The sequence below is a fragment of the Chinchilla lanigera genome, unplaced genomic scaffold (genome assembly GCF_000276665.1).
Source record: "Chinchilla lanigera isolate Chin_1 unplaced genomic scaffold, ChiLan1.0 scaffold00002, whole genome shotgun sequence".
NCBI lineage: Eukaryota > Metazoa > Chordata > Mammalia > Rodentia > Chinchillidae > Chinchilla > Chinchilla lanigera.
In genome coordinates, this window is record NW_004955403.1 from 38,860,640 (window position 1) to 38,880,492 (window position 19,853).

The following is a 19,853-nucleotide window of genomic DNA, read 5'->3' on the forward strand; positions in this document are numbered from 1 at the left end:
TTTTGGTTTTTCTCCGGTACCGGGAACCGAACTCATGACCTCGCGCTTGCCAGGCAGGCGCTTGTGCCGCTGAGCTAAATCCCCAGCCCCGGTATATTGCATTTGTGCTTTCTAAGCTATTAAACAATTCTAAAAAGACTGTATCTTAGTATTAATGAGTTGTGTACATTTAAATAACTCATATTATGACAAGGTAGCAAATCCAGGTCAATTTCAGTAAAAATACACATAGTATTTTGTTGGGATGACAGTTGTCTTTTAGAATTTATGTGTATGTGATCATAACATGTTCATGTTATTCACACATGAACACTTAAATACTAAATACTCAAAAGTTGATCTTGAGGAAATTGAGAATAGAATGGTAGTTACACAGAGTCTGTGTACATTATGTATTGGAAGATGAGAATTAATTAGTATTAAACAAATGTTTTAGAAGTGAAGTTAATAAAAATATAATTTTTAAAAAGATGAAAAAATTAATAGACTGGAATTGCAGACTTACCTTATAAATTGTAAAACGAATATTGCCTAATATTTTAATGTAGTTCAACAGCCTAATCGATCATAATTTCTTTTGAAATACTAAAATGTACTTTTATAGAGAACTGATAAGCTTATCCAGTGATGTCATCCATGAGAAATCAGACTCAAATATACCTGGATTTTCAGGCAGTGAATACGCAGAGTTTGTCAGTTCTAATCTACCATAACTAGTCCCTAGAAAAGAGAAATGATTTTAATGTAGTATTAAAACTTCAGCTAGGATCTTTCATTTCTAAGATATATTTGGAAGGCAGCAAAAATTTGATACTTCTATTTATATGTTCATGCAATCCAACCTGAGTTCTACTCCTTGAATACTTAGTATAAGAGATTCATATGTAGATGAATGTTAACTATTCATGACTCTTAAATAAATGACTTCTTCATATTTTAGACAGTACAAGGTGAAATACTTTTTATCTCACATATTAAATTATAAAATATATGGTCAGCACATTACTTATTCCTCCTTCCTACTCATCACTTCTATATCAATAATTGAATATTTTGAAGTTGATATATTAAACAATTTCAAAATTATTTGAATCAGTTTTATTTTATATTATCTCTAAAAAGATGCGGTGATGAACAATAAGAACTTGTTTGCAATTTTGCTATTGTGATAGTTTATAATGCAATTTCTATGTACCAGTAAGAGCAAGTTTTTGTAATATGAATAAAACTGCAATCAACAATTTTCAGGTAAAAATATGTACATCCTTCCATATATGAATTGGGATCAAATAATACCGGGAAGTTAATATAAAAGTACATATCTTTATTTAAATACAATCCTTGGAGTAACACTTCTAATATCATTCCAGACCCACCTTGCCAGACAGAGCTCAGCAATATTCAAAAGAGACAAGAGATAAAGAAGCACCTGGGTGAGTAATAGCTCATTCTTCAGAAGGCTTTATTGCTTACATAAATAACCCCAGGGAAACAGCAACATAAAATCAATATTAATCCAACAAAGATAGACTGCACTAAATTTCAGCAACAAAATTTATGAACTTTTGAAAAGCCATTAAGCTTTTATTACCTCACCTATTGAAAGATATTATGTCTGTTTTATTACCCTAATATAATGTTCATCTTGCAAGTAATTAAGTTAAAAAAGAGATTTAAACAATGCTAATGTTAAAACATCAGCAGAAACTTATAATTGTGCGGCTACAACTTTAAGAATTAAAGATGTTACATATGTATGATTATGTATGATATTTAAATTATATATTTACATAGATGGAGTGAAAAAAGTTCCAGGTACCTCAGAATGTGGGCTGATTTTAAGTCTTTTTCATTAGTATTTTTACTACCTTATGTTGAGCAAGAAGATATAATTTGTATGGACAGTTGGATAGGTAGATAATTGCAAATTTTACTCAAAGCCTTGAAATACGTGAATGTATGACTATTAACAGATCACTACACTATTATATTTGATTATTGTTTAGTCTTGTCAGCATGATTTTTAAATAAACTCTTTAAAGTAATTTTACATTCTTAAATATATAATAATAGTTCATATTTTTCATAAATTTTTTTTTGTTTGTTTTTGGTCTTTTTGAGACATTGTCTCGCTATGCAGTTCCTGCTGGCCTTGAGCTTACTTTGTAGCCCAGGCTGGTCTCGAACTTGCAATGGTCCTCCTGCCTCAGCCTTCAGAGTGCTGGTATTACAGGCATGCACCACCACCCCCGGCTTGGATTTTTCATAAATCTTTCACCAATCTTCCCAAAGATTACATCTTTCATGTACCAAGTAATCATAGCAAATTTGTAAAATGTTAGAAATTAACTTTGCTATGATTATACTAATTAAATTTGCATTTCACTAGTGATGCTATTGGAATTCCTTTCAGTATCCAAAACAGAATACCACACCACAAATGCATTATTTCTTTTGATGTATATTAATGCATTTCTACCTTTAGTGGTGCAAAAATTTATCTCTGGATCTCATTAATATATATTATACGTTGATGTCCTATCCCTGTAATTACAATACACTACCTGAAGCTGAACATATTTTTTCATATTACTTGAAAATCCTTAATTTAGTGTCTTAATTAGTTTAAGTTTCTTAGTTTCTTAACTTAGTGTCTTGGATAAAATATATTGTATAAAATAAACTTTCATTGTGTTATAGTAAAGATCTTTTAGTTGTGCAAAATAACTGAAGATAAAACTCTAAAACTCTAATGTGTCCTGTTTCTTTTATTTATTTATTTATTTTTCTTTTTTTTTTTTTTTTTTTGGTTTTTCTCCGGTACTGGGAACTAAACTCATGACCTTGCACTTGCCAGGCAGGCGCTTTTGCCGCTGAGCTAAATCCCCAGCCCTCTTTTATTTTTTTTATTATTTATTTATTTTTGGTTATTTTCCAGTACTGGGAATCGAACTCACAACCTTGAGCTTGCCAGGCAGGCGCTGTGCTGCTGAGCTAAATCCCCAGCCCCGCCCCCGTTTCTTTTAATTCATTACAAAATAGATGCCATATTATAGCTCACAAGTGGAAAACACAGTCTTGAATAAGTGTGTCTACACACACCCAAATTTTGTTTTAGGTAGTGAAAAATGGCATTCAAATTCAATTTAAAAATATTTTAAAACTCGACCAAGTACTGTTAATATTATAAAATCTGTAAAAATGTAGACGTTCTTTTAAATTATGAAAACACAAAACACTTCTCTTCTGCACAGGGAGGAATCACTGTGACTTTCTTCTCATAATATAATTTAAAATAATTTTTCGAAGTACTGTGTGCCTCCAGTGCTTCTTTGAGTCTGGGTGGGATAATGGTGCATATCTGAAAACTGATCAGCTCTTGTGTAAGATAGCATGTTGAATGTTCCAATTTGAAGCTTCATTTCTGTTGATTCTGAAGCACAATCATAATTTTTCATAATGTCCTTTTACCTTTTAAAATGTACTGGCACAAAAGGCAAATGATAATTTTATGTCAAAGCATATTATTTCAAAGACATAGATTTGTTTCTTAGTTTTAATCGTCTACACCCACAGAAAATATTCATAATTTTTCCCTATTGGTGATACTTTATCAATCCCATTGAAAGATAAGTAGCTCACATCTCACAAAGAAATTAAATTTTTTAGATGAAATTGATCCTCTATCAGATTTTCGAAAAATTTTAAGAGTAAAATAATGATTCTACAAGATTATGTATTTTATTTACTTGTTTGATTATTTTTTCTTTTACCAAATAACTGGCGTTTCTCATCACAAAAAAAAAAAGGGTCAAAAATATAAGAACAAATTAGTCTCCTAAGATTTTCATGCCTTGTTGGAGCATGTTTGGAAGGATATGGCTGAACTTGTATACTTCTATTGAAAGAATTTTAATCAGCAATATCATATATACTGTGTGAGATATTAAAGGTATAAAAATGATTATCTTTCTCATTCATGCTACCAGACTACATTTCCACTATCACATGGGTTTATACAACAGTGACAAGCAGGAGAAGCTAAACATTTCTAGACATAGAGCTCATCACACAGTAGAGATGAAATTTTGCAAGGAAAATCTACACAAACACACACAACGCTTGAGTAAACACCCTCCCATACACACATATACACGCCATAAACTCATGAGAATATTCACCACTCACAGCGGAAGAGATATAGAATATCCACTCAAGTTAAAGAAGCCTTCATGTGGGGGTCACAGTTAAGTGAAGTTTTAAACTAAGAGAGGGAATGATGAAGGATTCCAGTTGAGATGAGCAGCAGGGAAGAGACGAAGCAGCACTGAATTTGCAAGAAACTGACAGCTTCATTTAGAAAGATCTTGAAACATAAATGCAAAAATTAGAATTAAAACAGAAAGTTGGCCAGGATAATATGATGAAGCGTCTTGTGTACCATAGTCAGTGGTCCAGATGGTTTGATATAAGTATAGCATTAATCAGATCTTAATTCTGCATTATACCTCTGGAAAAACTACATTTTACAGAATGGCAAATTTTAAAATATTAATTTTCTTCATTGACCATATGAACCCATGAAACAGAACCAGTTCCCTATGGCAGGGCCAGTTCCTATAGCAGCAGAAAACTTCTTGTTTTCATCTTAAAGCATCACTAGCACATAGTGTGAGGATGGTGGACACAGATATGCCTTAAGTACATGGGTGCATAGTGCATACCCATTGAAAGGTACTCAACTTATTCAAAAAATATGTCTGTGATTGTGTGTTTCCTTCACAGGACAATACATTCCCCTGTGTGATGAAGATGGTTATTACAAGCCAACACAATGCCATGGAAGTATTGGGCAGTGCTGGTGTGTTGACAGATATGGAAATGAAGTAATAGGATCCAGAATAAATGGTGTGGCTGATTGTGGTGAGGAGAAAGTTGCTTCTTTAATCATTTTCCAACCATGAGATTAAGAACTGTAGTGCCCAATTCATTTTTTTGAACACTTAGTGAAGTTCCACCCTGCATAGACAAATACCATCTGTAAGAGTGAAGGGAGTGGAAGGAAGACTTGTCCTAGCATATTAAAAATCTTTTGTAATATTTGGAAGTGCATAATTTAGATATTTGGTGGAGAATAATTAAAACCTGGGTTCATTTTTCTACTTGAGACTTCCTACCTAAACCACTGTTAGATTCTTACTCTTCCTCCCAAATAAGGCAGACTTTTGTCACTGATTTTACAGGAAATAAGGGAAAACTAGTGGGTGCTGGTTTCCCACTGGACACTCTTTTCCATCCATAACTCCAAGTGAGTGACTTAGCGGATAGGTAAGCTCACTAACCACCAATCAAAACAAATAAAACATTCCACAAATTGCAGCTATATCAACATATTGCTTATTTTCTTATGTTTTGGTGAGGAAAATGTAGTTCAATTTTTAAAGAGTACTTATAATTAATATTCTATTTTATGAACATAAATGTCTATGTACATACCAAGAAAGCAACAACTACACTGAACATCCTATGCATACATTTCAAAGTTTCATTATGGTATCTTTTGCACTTCAGAAAATAATTTTCCACAGTGCAAGATTCAAATCAGAGTGTTTGTTTATCCTATGGAGATTTCTAATTACAGAATTGCATGCAACAGCAGAAATTAATGGATTGTGTTTTGACCAGAAAAAAAAATGATAAGAAATAAAAATAAAGTGCTTAGTTTTGCATTTCAGCAAAGGCTTAAATGTATCCTTATGCAATACTTAAACTGACAAAGATTATTTAGGAAAGGATAAATAATAAATAAAGGTAGTCTCATTCAATTCTTATATTCAAAATACACATTCATTTATTCCATAAAACTTTTAATTAACTTGGTTCCATTTTCTGAAATGGCCAATATGATTAGATCTAAACAGAAAAAAAAATAGCTAATTTGCATAATTTTAACACATAGACAATATGCCTTTGTAATGTACAGTTTATAGTAGTTGCATTATTCATTACTTCAATTATCTCTGATGTCAGTGGTGGACAAAGAATTTTAATTTTTTTATATTGTAAATAAAAATTATAAAGAAATGCTTTTGAGGGGCTGGGAATTTAGCTCAGCGGCAAAAGCGCCTGCCTGGCAAGCGCAAGGTCGTGAGTTCGGTTCCCGGTACCGGAGAAAAACCAAAAAAAAAAAAAAAAAAAGAAATGCTTTTGATAAGTGAACAAAAATTAGTTTGGAAACATGATCTTTTGAGTTTTTTATAGAATGTCGTGACTAAGAAAATACATAAAGTTGGAAAGGAGCAATATTTTCTTTATATAAAATAGATATTTTAGTGTGTCATATTGTGATAGCAACCATTTTATGAGCACTGAATTATGTTAATTGGTTTCTTACACTTACCAAAGGATTATAAAAATACAAGAAACAGTAAAAAAGTAAAGACACACTGCATTTGAGGAGTTGAAAAGGAAGCATATGCTGAGATATGCAGTTACTTTTAAAATATTTGTTTGAAATATTGACTACCAATGTTAGTGTTCTGTTGCTATAGTAATGAAATCCCCCTAACTTGGTGGCCTAATCAACTCCTGCAATTCTGAGTATCACAAGTCAATCGCAAGTCTAGCCAAGCTCAACCTCAGCATGTCAGCAGAGCAGTGCTCCCTTCTGAAAGTCCTTGGGGACAATCTACTTCTCTGCCTCTTTCACTTTTGAGGAACCACTCACAGTCCCTGGCTTATAGATACATTGCTCTAACTTAAACCACCAATTATACATCTCTTTTACAATGTCTTTTTTTGAGACAAGGTCTTGCTATGTAGTTTAGACTGACCTTGAACTCACTATGGCCCCTAGGCTGGCCTTGAACTCATAGTAATTCTCTTGCATCTCACTCCTGAGTGCACCACCATTCCCAGTCCTTTGAGCATTTGTGTGTAATCATATTTCCTGGGATTGTACATGGGAAACATTCTTAGATTTTGTTTTAGTTTTTAAATTTTTCTATTATGCTGGTTGGTACAGTTTAGACATGCATAATGATCATATTCATCTTAGGGGATTTATACCTTTATATGATATATCTTGATTCCTCTTAATTTTCCCAATCCCCTCCTCTCCCTTCAACACCACTTGCCCTCGTTGCTTACAGAGGTTTCTCATTTTATCCTTCTTTTATCATGTCTGCTTCCCCACCCATGTTCCTCTTTCTTTTGAACCATTTCTTCCTATTTCACAATAAGTATTATATACTTTGGTCCTTATTTATACTTTTGGTTTCTCACAGCAGAAAAGCTGCAATAGTGACACCGATTTATTTGTAACTGATTTATTTCACTTAAGAGTATGGGCTTAAGATTTATTCATTTACCTAGAAATGTCACAAGTTTATTCTTCTTAATGGCTGAGTAGTACTCCATTGTATAAAAAAAAATCTTTTTTTTTTTTTCCATTCCTTGCTTGATGGGCATTTAGGTTGTTTCCAAGATTTAGCTATTACAACTTGTGCTTCTATAAGATTAGAAGATCCTGAAACAACTCCAAGCACACTCAGCTACCCTATGTTTGACAAAGGGTCCAAATACATTCACTGAAGAAAGATAGCCTCTTTAATAAATGGTGTTGGAAAAACTGGCTTCCTACAGCCTGAAGACTAAAACTAGACTAATATCTCTCACCATGCCCTAAACTAAAATCTAAATGGATAAAAAAAAATCTAAACATTAAAACAGACTAAATCTGCTGGCAGACAGAATAGGTAGAGCTATTGAAGACAGAGGTGTAGTCAAAGATTTCATGAACACACTCACATGGAAATACTACAAATAATCAACAATTTGGAAATCATCTTCACAAAAAAATTTGCACGGCAAAAGAAATTACCATTAGAGTGAAAATTCTTTGATTTTTTTTTTATTGTTATTTATTTATTTATTTATTTATTTTGGTTTTTCTCCGGTACCGGGAACCGAACTCACGACCTTGTGCTTGCCAGGCAGGCGCTTTGCCGGTGAGCTAAATCCCCAGCCCCAATTCTTTGATTTTTAATAACCAAGTGACAGTTTGGTCCCACATGTGTAATGCAGCATATTCCCTACAACTCAAAGTTCTTAATGCAATAACATGTGCAAAGTTCCTGCCTATGTAAGGAAACATAGTAATGGGTTCCGGGGATAAGGAAGTAAATAATTTAGACAACAGTTATATGCCTGAAAGTCCTGTAGAAGAAATTTTAAATATTTTGTAAAAGTCAGCTTGACACAAACTTTTAAAAGCTAAGTGGAGATCAGTATCACTGAACTAGAAATCTCACATAGCGAGACTCCATAAAGATTCTTGAATTAGCATATAAATTTTAATAAATGATAGTTTCATCAGGTAACTTTTTCCAAACATTAAAGTTTTTATTTTCATTAAATAAGCTGAAGGACAAACTGAAAATGTGAACAATTGCCTCCATTTTCACTGAAGTTTAATGTTTCTCATAAATTATCCCACTAAACACTCAATTAAATGTAGGATTGCTTTTTATTAGCTTTAGATTTTGAGATCTCCGGAGATTTTGCAAGTGGAGACATCCACGACTGGACTGATGATGAAGATGATGCAGAAGACGTAATGAATGACAAAGAAGAAATTGAAGATGATGATGAAGAGGAAGGAGATGATGATGATGATGGTGATGACCATGATGGGTACATTTGATCAGTGAGAGCTGAGGTCAATAAATTCCACCTGTCTAACATTTACAAAGCGATAGCCTATGGAGAATTACCTTTCTGCTCCCAAAAGAAGTAATTCTAAACCTCACATCTATTTTGTATAATTATTTCAAATATTGCAGCTAAAAGTCATAGAACATTAAATTTAAAAAAAAGAATAATTTATTCTCAGTTTTTATATGCCTTAGAGAAAAAGAAAATACATATGGAGGATAGCCAGACAGAAGATAGTTGGGAAGAGCTACTACAACAATTTCTCATAAAATCAAACTTGTAAATGTTCCACAAACTAAAAACCGATATTGCTTGGGATCCTATGTGCTGTTTCTATGAAAGATACTCTGTACGTTAAACTTATTGTAATTTTTGTGTGACTGGAACTCAAGGATTTTATAAAGTTATGCATGACTTTACACACAAATCCAAGTAGCATCTTGCCAGACATCAGGGTACATGAAAGAGACATCCTATAGTTAAATAAACAAAATGACCTTTCTAGAATTCTTTTTAATAGTGATTTTTCAATTGTAATGTTTTCTGGATATGATGGGTTTTTTATAAAGTGGAAAATATGGAAAATAATGGATCTTGAGAGCTAAATATTAGTTTTCCTTTCTAGTTTTTATTTTAATTTGAATGGCAGTCTCACGTATATTTTTAATATTCTTAATAGCATGATTTCTATATTTCTCTATCCTTCTGACCAGCAATTTCATAATATACTTTAAAGTAGAAGACAGATTCATTTCTGCCATATTTTCAGAATTAGTTTTTCATTTGCCCTGTGATCAAATTTTAAAATATTAATTCTGATTTATTTACTGATTTAGATAAATTTTTTACATTCAATCTTAGAATTATGCCATTTTTGTTAGTAGTGCTGAAACTTAGAGAACGTATTGTATGGTGCCTTGCAAAAAATAGAAATAGAAAGGTTTAGCATGCATACCAATATAGGATATTAGGCAATATTTAAGCACACCTAATTAACAAATTAACACAGTAAAGGTACTGCTGCTGGAATGAAGAAAATGGAATATGTGTCTTTCTTTTTTTCTATTGTTACATAATTGCCATGTGGACTTGTTTATCTTAATGTGTAGAGTGACATTTAAGATTTAACTATAGCAAAAATTGCTTTAATTGCTATATTTTAGTTAGCATGTTAATTAATTGTGTAGACATTTTGGCACACCATCACTTTTAAGTATATCAGATCAATGATTTAGTGCCCATAATAAAAATGGAAAAACTTGTTGAATGATACACAATAGTATCTTTAACTTCAACAGTGGACTGACTGGTTTAATATTATAATATCCATTGAAAGCAAAATTGTTGGATTCGTTCCATTTAATTTATATACACTAAATAAAATCTAATGGTGATCTTACATAATATTTAAAGTACAATGCATTTTCTTTTCTACTGTTTATGTATAGTTTACAAAATAAAAAATCTTGTAACCAAAGTAAACCGTTCTTAATGATTTTCCTTGGGTATATACACAATAATGTGAACATTTTAAAAATATACTTCTTGATTTTTAAAATAGATATATTATTAGATGGAAAGGGCTTGTAAATTTTATTTTTCTTATTGAATATTGTATTCCCAGGTATGGTAAAACTTATTTTTGCTGTTTTGTCTTAATTTCATGTTTTCATAACATTCTGAAGTAAATAATTTTCATTCTTAATGTGGTAGTATCTCTTAAATCCATTTTTGTCATATCATACGTAATTTCTTTAAAATTCTATAGGAATAGCATCTTTGAAAAGTATTTAGATATTCCTGTCTATTTAACAAATGACACAATTTTAATATATTGCAGTATAACTAGTGGGTTAGTGGGAAAAGACTAAAAGACAAATTCCCTACAGAAGTATAACAAATGAATTTAAAATAATAAACATAGTAGTCTTGAGATTAAAGTGTTTTTAAAAGTTCACATTCAATACTCCCAGAAAGGAATCAAGTCATTAGCAAATGTTAAACTGAAAACATCAAATAATAAATTTTATGTGAATTATCTGTGTATAATGCATTTGTATGTAGGTGTATAAATTGTATTTATGATATGTTTTAGTTCTCTTAATTCATTTTTGGATATTTTTGACTCAGCACAACTTCCTTTCAACATTTATTTAACCATATATATGAAGATTGGGCCTTTGTAATAAACCAGTCCCTACTGAGATCACAAGAGATTCATTAGTGAAAAAATAATCTTAAAGTCAATGATCCAGTGCAAAAGAGATAATAAATTTATTCCCAATCCACAACAAATGTAATTGTACTTTCCACTGAAATAAATCAATCAAGGATATGTCTTCCACTTAATTTAAATGAAGAATAAGGTGCTTTTGAACTCCAATAAGAGTCCTTAAAACAAATCTTAAAGGATTGTTTTTAATTAAAAAAAATTCAACTACCCTAATATTTTCCTCTTCAAATTGAATTCTGACTTATAGTCATGAAATCAGACTAAGATGAGCTCAATTTCTATCATTTTAGTTTGAAAAGATACATGCAAGTGAAAAATTACAAGAAATTCTGAATCACAGCAAATTAAAATGCAGCACTGGCAAAAAAGAGTAAAATTATACATATAAAACATCCAATGTTGCTGGTGTATCACCATATAGTACAGAATGTTTTGTATTTTTTATTTTTTTTTGGTTGTTTCTCCGGTACCGGGAACCGAACTCATGATCTTGCGCTTGCCAGGCAGACGCTTTGCCGGTGAGCTAAATCCCCAGCCCCTAGTACAGAATGTTTTGAATGCTTTCTTTCATGTATATCTAGCACAACCATTATGATGTGTTGCATAACTAGAGGAAATAAACTAATTTATAATAAACAATAAAATAATATTGATGAAAATTATATGTGGCTTGAAAGAAACTCTGTTTTACTGCCAATCATTTAATAGAATAAAATTAATCCATCCATTATGAAGAATATCTTAAATAATCAATAAAACAGCTGCTAAGAATAATTTATTCTCTGCATATATTTTATACTTTTTTTGGTACAGGGAATCAAACTCAGGGTACTATTTTCATATGAAGCTAAAAGTTACGTGGAAACTACTCATAAGTGTTGATCCTGCTAATATTTTATTTAGAATGGGTTTAGAGAAGTACATAAATAAACATTTGTTTTGGGGCTGGGGATTTAGCTCAGCTGCAAAAGTGCCTGCCTGGCAAGTGCCAGGTCGTGAGTTCAGTTCCCGGTACCAGAGAAAAAACAAAAACCAAAAAAATAGAAAATAAATAAATAAATAAACATTTGTTTCATAATAAATATTTTGATGACTTCTTTCATGTAAAAGAAATGATGCCTCAATTTTGAAGTGAATAATACAGAGCTTTTTACATAGACCAGTTTTAAAGATGTATTAACTGGGGGTGGGGGAGTCTATAAATGAAATCAACAGAACAAGCTTTAGTAATATGTTTATTTTTCCTGGTACATGTACATGTATCCAGGCATACACAACAAGTCTAATTTTGAGCTTGTAGTTAAAAAAAAATTGAGCTCATCACCTTAATTTCTCTTTTCTCTTGTTTGCAGTAAATGAAATGTGCTGCATCATAGCATAGATTGCACAGGTGAAGTGAGAACACAGAAATATCCAGAACATTTAAAGTGGTATAAAGTTATAAATAAATGATGAATCCTCTGTAATGTATTCTTTTTAACATTGTCTTAAACTTAATAACTAGCACTAAGATGGAAATAAAGACAGAAAACATTGTAATTTATTCCACTACACATTTTTATGTGAAATAACATTTTTTTCTTTCCTGACTTAAAATATTTCACAAATTATAAGAATTACAACTTGATCTCATAAAGCTTTTTCAATAATTGAGTCAATGAACACTTCGATGGCACATGAAACATTAACTACATAAGACTGTATGTCAGAGCTTCTGGGACAATTCAATCTGAAAGAATCTTTTAGTATAATAATTTTTTTGTGTGTTCCATGTCTATACTTCCTTCCATCTTTGTGTTAACTAATGTCTCTTTTACTTAACATTACTTAATATTTTATGTGTTTCCAATAAAAATTTTAGCAAGTAAAGTTAAGAAAAATCTGTACATAGTGAAACAAGATTTAAGGTAGTACACCAACACTATTAGATGAAAATATAAGAAAAAATTCCATCAACAATATGAACGTTCATTACACACATTACTCAACGAGTTCAAAGACATCCTTGAAGAGCTTATTTTTAATTATTAATTACCTTATTGATCTTTAGAAGCTCAAGCACACACTTGGATTTACAGGCTGTATATCTTATCTTTTTCATATATGAAATGTGTCTTAACATGTTTATCTTAGAGGATTTGCATGAGGCCTACATGGAACAGAAATTTGAACCCAGGTTATTATGTCTTTTATATACTGGGTGTTCACTAAATCTTAGTTTTAGTTAATCTTTAAAATAGATTAGCAATAGTTGCCTTACTAAATTCTTTAAGGTATGGTGCCCGAATTATCTTCTCTTTTTATATCTCTGTTGATATTTGTCCACAGAGATAATACTCTCAAATAATAATGCTGTCATATATTAAACAAGTGTAATAACTAGTATTCACATTGTAGGGTCAATCTGAGGATAAAATGAATGAACATGTAGTCCTGGAGCACAATAAATAAGGAAAAAATGCAATTTTTATTTTTGTAGGAGCACAGTGTAGAAAAATTGCATTAAGAAATTGAAACCCAAGTATCTCAGTAAGCATTCCCCAATATTTCTTCATTTTGGAATAGGTATACTTCAGGTGTGCTAGTGACCAGTGTTTGTATACATTTGCTACAGGTGTACATTACATTCACACTGGTGTTATATTTTTCCTATATTATAAATAAGGAATCGTATAAATCATGTGTTATCATCATTCCCAGTTCCTTCTTGGTGTATGAAATATCCTCCTTCTGTCCTCATGGTTAAGTGGAGGCCATGTAACTGAGATGAAGTAACCAGGGCAGTACCTGACAGGTCAGAGTTCAGAACCATCACCCATTACAAGTAGTAGGGATCACATGGTGCAGAACCATGACTTGATTTATGCATCCCAGTCCCCATGTTCATTTCACTGTGCTGGGCTACGTCCACATTGAAATGTGTAACAGCTACACAAGTTCATGTATTATTCTTATGTAACATAGAGAACGTTTTCAAAGCCATCTTAAATCTCTCTAATGTGAAGGAGAACATGAATTAATTTTGTTGTTTAATGAAAATAATTAGTTCAGCCAACAGGAGTCAAATTCTTGAGCTCATTCTAGTACAACTTCTTGATGTTAGGCAAAAAAAAAAAAAAAAATTAACTTTGTTTGAATTCAGTTCGTTCACTTGACAAATCATAAACGTTACTCACAAAAGCCATGGTAGCTGGGAGCGCTGGTGCATGTCTAGAATTCTAGCAGTTCCGAGGCTGAGGCAGGAGGAAGCCACAGTTTCATGATCAACCTGGAATACATAGTGAGTTCAAGGCCAGCCTACAGCAAGATGCTGTCTTAAGAAAAAAGAAAATAAGGCCATGGTGGAACTTTACAGAAAGTTACAATAAACTACCTAGCTAAAAATATCTTAGCCACATTATGAGTATCCATAGTGGTAAAAGCCATGGGCTGAGAGTTTGACTATTAGGTGATGAATCTTGGCTCTGTCTTTCACATGCTTAGGCAATTTACTTGAAAATTTCAGGTTGAGTTTAGACCAATTACATAACATCTTTGTGGCTCAGTTTTTTCACCTGTGAAATGGGTGGGAGAAGATTTCAAGAATTAATAAATGTGAAGGCACCTAACACGGTACCTGGCTACTCAGCAAGCACTATATAATAGTTATTAAAAATAGAAGGGAGAAAAATAAAGTCAATATACCAACTGCTATTTTTGTATCCATCACATTTATCTTTATAGTTGAGAATACAGAAATTGTTATTCTTCTTTCTTCTGTAAGGAAACTTCTAGTCCAGAGAAATTATGTGGCCTCTGAAGCTCTCCAAGATCATCAGTACAGAAACTGAAGCACAAACTCAGATAGCACCAGCTCAGTATAGTACAATATTAACTTTCTTTTCATCTGTCATACATTTCCTTGCTTAAAATGTATTTTTATTTTTAAGTATAATGTTTCAAAACATTGATTATCCATAGTTTAAGACAACCTTTCCAAAAGATAAATTATTTACAGAAATTTCCTAATATAGCTAGATATCTCCCTTAGTAATTTTTATGTGCATTTTAATAGGGTTGTTAAATGCTGGTGTCATGTACAATGCTTTTAAGCTCCTTTGAGTGTAAGATTTATGAGCTCCAGCACTGAAATAAAAAAAATAAGTGTATTGGATACTTATATCTCAGACTTCGGCAGATATTGCATTACAGTGTCATTTTGACTTGATTCAAATGAAAAAATATAAAATTTGTGGAGAGATTTAAAAATGACAGTATTTTGAGGGAAGAGACAAAATCAAATGGAGCAATGAAACTTCAGAAAATGCACACTGACTTTTTCAAGTAGCTTCAAAAAGTGTGACTATGGGACATGAATCTTTTACATTTCTCCAAACTTTGAAAAATTGAAAGTAAACACTAGTACAAACTTCTAACATTCTGGTAAACTGTTCAATATAATTTACCAAGGGACAGTGTTTCCTGGGATGGTATGTATATAAATCTCTCACATTTTTCTCTTTTAGAGAAATTTGTTCCAGGTGCTCATCATTTTCACTCCAAACAATAAACACGTTTTCAGACCTAATTTGTCCATCTAGAAAAGACAGATAAAATATGAGAGCTAAATGCCCATGACTGTTAGATGCCTTCGTAAAAAAATGAACAGAAGCCTTTAATTTGAACCTCAGTTTCTTATTATAAAATAACATTACACAAAATAAATAAACTATATATTGTCTTGGTTTAAAACTAATTTCTGCATTGCAAGGTTGGTCTTGTCAGCCACCTAAATCATGAGTGGTGGAAGCTATTGACTTAATAATTAAAATACAGATTTCACACAAATATATCCACAGGAGCAGTGCATGTCTCTACCAAACTCCCATTAGTTTCTATAATTTTATTTATTTGAATTTATTGCTGCTTCCCTCCCAGGGGTTTGAATCTCTGTGTCTTTCTTATTTTTCAGTGGAGCTTCATTTCATGGGGGAACAATACTGAAATGAAGCTGTGGCCTGATGATTACTTAATGTGAGGAGAAAGAGGGGAGTTAAGGAGATCAAATAGGGTTTACAGTAAGCACCACATACACTTGGCATTTAATACAGTTCATATATTCCAGGGCTTAATACACAATTTTAGGTCATGCTTCTGGGCAGGTAGTAAGCAGATCACTTGATCACTTGAACAGCTACTTAGGAAGAGAACCTAGCCATTCACCCAACATCCAATTTCCATTACCAGACTGTGCTCTTCTTCTTTTTATTTTTTCTGCTTTTAATTTTATTTTATGAAGAAAACTGCAAATCATTTTGAGTGAAGAAAGCATTGCGTATATCCCTGAAAAATGTCCAGGCACCAACTACTACTGGTAGTTTCTAGTGGTGTCTATAATGACCCTTACTAAGAAGTAACTTCAGGACGATTTCAGCTGGAAATAACATATTCTCCTGGTCGATAATGGGGATATTTGAAGGTTGGAAACTTACAGAGCAGCTTAGTTTTATTCTTCCCATCAGTGGCTGCAGTCTGAGTTCCTTTCATGTCAGGGATGATGTTGTAATGGTTTATCAGCAAAAGCAACCTTCCTTTGTCCATGTAGTGCCTCGGGCAAATTAATTTTAGTCCTGAATTTGATGGTTCTATTCAGATAGCTGTTCATTTAAAACAAGTCTAGAATATGCTGTAAGGGAGATCTGTTAAACATTTATAAATATCACAGTTTCTATTTCAGTTCTTCATGCTGAAGGAAAAAAATGGCAAATACTGAAACCAAAAAGGAAATTAAATTTATATCATAGATGTCACATACTATTGTTCTATTAATCAGTTTCAAAGGGCAGTGCAGGCATTATCCATGCATGAATTATGATACATGTGGCTCTGCCTGGGGGGGTAATGTTCCAAGCCATCAGTTGTGTCTCCTGTTTATTACTCCCTTATTTTTGAGTTTTGGAAATAAAATAACAAACAGAAATCATTCCATTTTACACTTGCCACCAGACAAACATGAGGAAGTTAATGTTAATAGAGACAGTTGATTGGATGAAATTATAGTGATTTTTCATAATTTTTTAAATCCCAATATCCCCATACTATATGTCTTTAAAGAATGGGTCATTATATAGGGAACTACCCTTGAAAAACAATCCCTTTAAAATGTGAGCTTTAATGAGAAGAACCACTAGGAATTGAATTAAGGACCTCTCTTAAAAAAGAAAGGAGAATCAGCTCTGTGATGAGCAGCCAATAAATATCATACTTTATAGACTTAGCATAAATGCTTCTGCAGCATTCAACAGCTACCAAAGGGAAAAGTCAAAGTCTCATGATAAAATCTCCATGTTCCTGGGCTTTTTATTTATTTTTCTCAGCTCCTCATAATATTATTACCCTATCCATCCCCTAAAGGAATTAAAAAGTCACCTTTATCTGCCATGTTTCATGTCAGTTTCTCTCCTCACGGTTATTCCGTCATAGTACACAGAATGTAGAAGGCACGGAATTGTGAAGATTTATTTGTTTTATCAGTGACAGGGTTCATTTTCTCAGTAACATATATAATGGCTCTTGAACAACTCTTGAGATTTGTTGGTCACAGAAGTCTTGATTCTCAAAGCTTCAGCTACTCCAGTAATTCCTTACTCTTTTTCTCGTCAAAGATAGAAAATGATAAAATATGATCTTGTTTCGTAGTAGAATGTGTTCATTTTCCACATGGACATTTATAACTGGCTGCACGTGCTTGATTGCTCTCTCATACTTCCATTTAGATGGATCATTCTTCTAGTTTTATCGAGTTCAGAAATGGCTATAGGTCTCCCCTGTCATTTACATTTTTCTCTGGCTTTTTTTACTTCTTGTTACAAAGTGTTAGAAAATGAATTTTTTTTATTTTAAAAATAAAAGGAGGAAAATATTAACAGACAGTCGACATTTTACAAAATAGCAAAGGAACAGTACAGACAGTACAGAGTTACAAACAGAGTGGTAGGGAATTAACAGTGCTTGTTGTATTACATATTAATATCTTCAAAGTGGTTTCTCGTGAAAACAGATACAGACATACAAAGCTGATCAACCAAGGACTCATTGACAGTTTCTTTCAGCAAAGAAATACAAGACAGTAGAACAGCCATGTTAACTATCCTGCATAAAGTGCACATGTGTGCTTGTACACATACACACGTGTGTGCATGCACGCACAGGAGGAAAACAAACGTATATTACCAGAGAACTTTAAAATACTGTTGAGTGTTCAACCTTCCTCACATCATGCATAACAACCAAATATGTTGAGTATAATTACACTTGGAAAATTGTTTATCAGTTTCAATATGTTCAAAACTAATTATGCTGAAAGTTCTATCAAAGTTGTGCTGGTGCTGATGGAGCCTGTAATGATGACTTCCTTGCATGAAAAGGACCATAAACAAATTGCTGCTGCCTTAAAAGCACATTAATTTCTTACTGTGGGAGGAAGATTTTTGTTTGACAGCCTGAGCTTCCAGCCTAAGCACTAACACCTGCTTAATCATAAAAGCATATGCTGTAACATAATTGACTTTTAAGTGAACTCTTTTATAAAGTTAATAAATACGTGACTGGATATTAAAGTAAAATACGGAGTGATAATTTTATAGTCCTATGTATACATACATGCCCATGAACTAAAACTCTTGGTAAATAATCTAAACCTATGTAACTATTGTTCTAGCATAATAATGTGAATTATTCTACTTCTCTAACAGTTTTAGAAAGACAGATATTTAGCTCAAATCTTCAATGTACTCCATCTATAAATCAATATTATTTTGGAATGTATATCATGGAGAACACTATGAAAATTTAAGAAAAAAAGATAGTTAAATTATTTCATTTTGGAAGCTGGAAACCCTGAATATGGCAGAAAGAGAAAATTTTCAAGTGGATGAAAGGTCAGAGTTTAGTCCAAGGTTCATGTTAGTCGTGAAATCTTTCTCAAGCCCTACCACCTCTTTGTATTTACTCTATTAGTGTATATCTGTAGTAGCATCATGAAAGCCTTCATTAGGGGTATTTGGTGCATGCATATGACACATTTTATTTCTTTTTACATCCCCTCCCCCTCCCTTACTTCTTCCTCCCTTCACCTCTTAGTCCCACTCCCATTTGCCAAGATGGATCATCCTCACTTCTTTTCAGACAGGCTTTTTCTATACTCTCTCCTGGACAGTATTTCCATGGTAAGATATAACACTTCTCTCTCTCCCATGGAACTCAACTATATTTAATATAGTTTGCTTAGCAAGGTAAACTAGCAAATACAGTATGTATGGGAAGGAGGTGATAAAAAAATTAAAGCTGTGCTATGTACATGTGTTAGATACATGTACAAACATCCCATGGTGAGGATAATCAGTATGCTCTCCAACATGTACTACTAAAAATAAGAAATCAAATGAAACAGAAAATGCAAGTATATCAAAACTTTTATATTATTATATTTACTATAATTTTCTTATCAATATCTCAGATATGAGAGATTCTTATGTTTTTTTAATCTCAGAAACAAAGAAACACTGGATATAGCTGATGAGGAAACTTTGTTAGAAGGAAAGTAAACCACTTCAACTACCAATATAATAACATAAGAGAAGGCAAGATCAGAGTGAACTGTAGCTTGCAACATGGAGGGTAAGAAGGTGGCTGGCAATTAAATTGATTACAGCAAAACAAGTCCAACAGCAACTGAGCAGTGAAAATGCCTTAAGGGAGAGTTAGTGTAGATAGTTCCAGCTTAGAGATCTAGAAAAAGTGGCACAAGGAATAGAATTTATTAAAATTCAAGTGTGCTTTAAAAGTTAAAGAATATTTATTGCCCATTGCCTCAGTAAAGGTTTGACAAATATGAGAGCAACTGCAGTATTTACTCAAGAAAACA

General features: G+C 32.5%; 1 protein-coding gene across 3 annotated transcripts in view; it reads left to right on the top strand.

Moving 5' to 3' along the window:
• The window catches only part of Spock3 (sparc/osteonectin, cwcv and kazal-like domains proteoglycan (testican) 3), a 394,510-nt gene extending 384,389 nt beyond the window's left edge, over positions 1-10,121 (top strand). For all 3 annotated transcript variants that reach the window (XM_005373580.2, XM_005373579.2, XM_005373581.2), the window contains 3 exons: positions 1,371-1,433; positions 4,786-4,923; positions 8,535-10,121. In XM_005373580.2, the coding sequence (XP_005373637.1) occupies positions 1,371-1,433; positions 4,786-4,923; positions 8,535-8,704 (371 nt within the window). In that variant the 3' untranslated portion in view covers positions 8,705-10,121. The remainder of the gene's footprint in view (positions 1-1,370; positions 1,434-4,785; positions 4,924-8,534) is intronic.
• Positions 10,122-19,853: the final 9,732 nt, after the last annotated feature.